This window comes from Gavialis gangeticus, unplaced genomic scaffold (genome assembly GCF_001723915.1).
Source record: "Gavialis gangeticus isolate Ggan-Ray unplaced genomic scaffold, GavGan_comp1, whole genome shotgun sequence".
In the NCBI taxonomy this organism is placed as follows: domain Eukaryota; kingdom Metazoa; phylum Chordata; order Crocodylia; family Gavialidae; genus Gavialis; species Gavialis gangeticus.
Genome location: NW_017729016.1, coordinates 8494043 through 8495796, shown reverse-complemented (window position 1 = coordinate 8495796; position 1754 = coordinate 8494043). Strand labels below are relative to the sequence as shown.

At 47.3% G+C, this 1754-nt stretch overlaps 1 protein-coding gene across 1 annotated transcript in view; it reads right to left on the bottom strand.

The window, feature by feature from the left end:
• Positions 1-1754, bottom strand: part of LOC109294298 (nodal modulator 1) — a gene marked incomplete at its 5' end in the record, with an annotated part of 50522 nt that overhangs the window by 16993 nt on the left and 31775 nt on the right. The window contains 2 exons of the mRNA XM_019512598.1: positions 530-643; positions 1014-1140. Coding sequence (XP_019368143.1) covers positions 530-643; positions 1014-1140 — 241 coding nt within the window. The remainder of the gene's footprint in view (positions 1-529; positions 644-1013; positions 1141-1754) is intronic.

Here is a 1754-nt window from a genome sequence, read left to right as displayed (position 1 = left end):
GCCATTGTTTTTGCCTCCCATTACTAACTGGCAGAGGGGCCCCACTTCTTGTTGCTGACCAGCCAGGAGGCAAAAATCGCAGCATATTTAAAACTGCAGTTTCTGCCTTCCAGCCACTAGGAGCAACTGGCAAGGCCAATGGAGTCCCTCTGCCAATCGGAGGCAGAGGGGCATGCAGGGGAAACTCCAAGATGAAAGGAGCTGCTGCGCAGCATACTTCCAGCACAAATTCCAGTGGTCCCTAACCATGGACCAGACCAGTCTGCCAACTTGATGTGGAAGATTCAAGCCATAATCAAGGAGTCCTTTTTTTTTTTTTTTTTTAAATTAGTTTTCACCTATTTCACTTAGTGAAATATGGACAGAGAACTGTGGCTTGCCACTTCTGAGACGCACACTTCTATCATGGCTGGTTAAATGAAAGAGAATGTGGGCTTGCCAAGCTCAGGAGCACTGCTAATATCTCAACTGTGAGGGCAAGGGGCATGTATAAGCATATTCACAGTAGGGGCAAAATCAGGCACCTTACCAGGTTGGAAAATGTCAGCATGCCATTGTCCTGTGTCAGGAGATTGGAACGGAACACACCTCCACTAAGGGACAGGAGAACCCCTGCAAGAGGCTGGTCTTCTTCAGATTTAATCTATTTTTAAAAAAAAGCAGCAATCAGTTAATGGTAGCATTGCTGTGAGATACTGTGAAATACTTGTGATTTACTGTGAGATACTGACATCAGGACATTTTTATAGGTAAAGAGACAATGGAGAAAGGCCTCACTTAGCAAAAATCAATACCAATATTTGCAGGACAGAATCTAACACCTTCATTATAACACAGGAAAAAAACTGCTGCATTTGGTATTAAAAAATACCAAAATCATGCAGTGGCTAAATCTGCCCAGATCACGCAAACAATTCTCTACGTTGGTAATGTGGGTATGTTTAGAGGTTTTGATGTGGAGGCTTCTGCTGCACATTTTCCCCTCAACAAAGATGAAGTGTGAAGAACATTACCTCAAAAGTCACTCCAGCAAGAGCAAAAGCTTTGAAGTCCCCAACTGTTCCCTCCACTGCAGTCAAGACATACCCTTCTTTCTGTGCGGTAACAGTATATTCCAAGTCACTATGGAGTGGTCCAACACTTCAAATAAAAGGAAAGAAGAATGAATCTTAAAAGACAAGTCTACCACAAACAATACTAATAATGAACACATCATGTCAAATTTATACTCACAACAAGACTTAAATGAGGGTACCCAAAAAAGGAAAACTAGAGGTGTACCGATACATCAGTCCAACATTGGATCGGCACCAACATAAAGAAAATTGATTACATCAGAAATCGGCCTGAAGTGGCCCATAAATAGCCTGATAAAAGCCTGTGCATGCGTGCCGCTGCAGTGTGGCACACAGGTAGCAAGGAAAACAGCCCAGCAGCTTGGAGAGCTGTATGCAGCTGCTAAGTCTGTTGTGGTGGATGGAGAGGGGGGAGGGAAGGGGTGTGGGGGGGCAGATCAACACCCCCCACGGTGAGGGAGAGAGCAGGACAGGGGCTGGACTAGGTGCTGTCCAACTGGGGCGAGGTGCAGGACGGAGTCACGGCTTGTCTGGGGATAGCGGGGAGAGGTAGCAGTTCCTGCTGCTGCATGCACCCTGGGAGGGCACCGGGGGGGGGAGTGCCCCCAGATCGGTGCAGGGTGGGGCAGAGCGAACTACAGCTGTGAGCCACACTGGGCTCTTCCTGGCGGGGGGGGG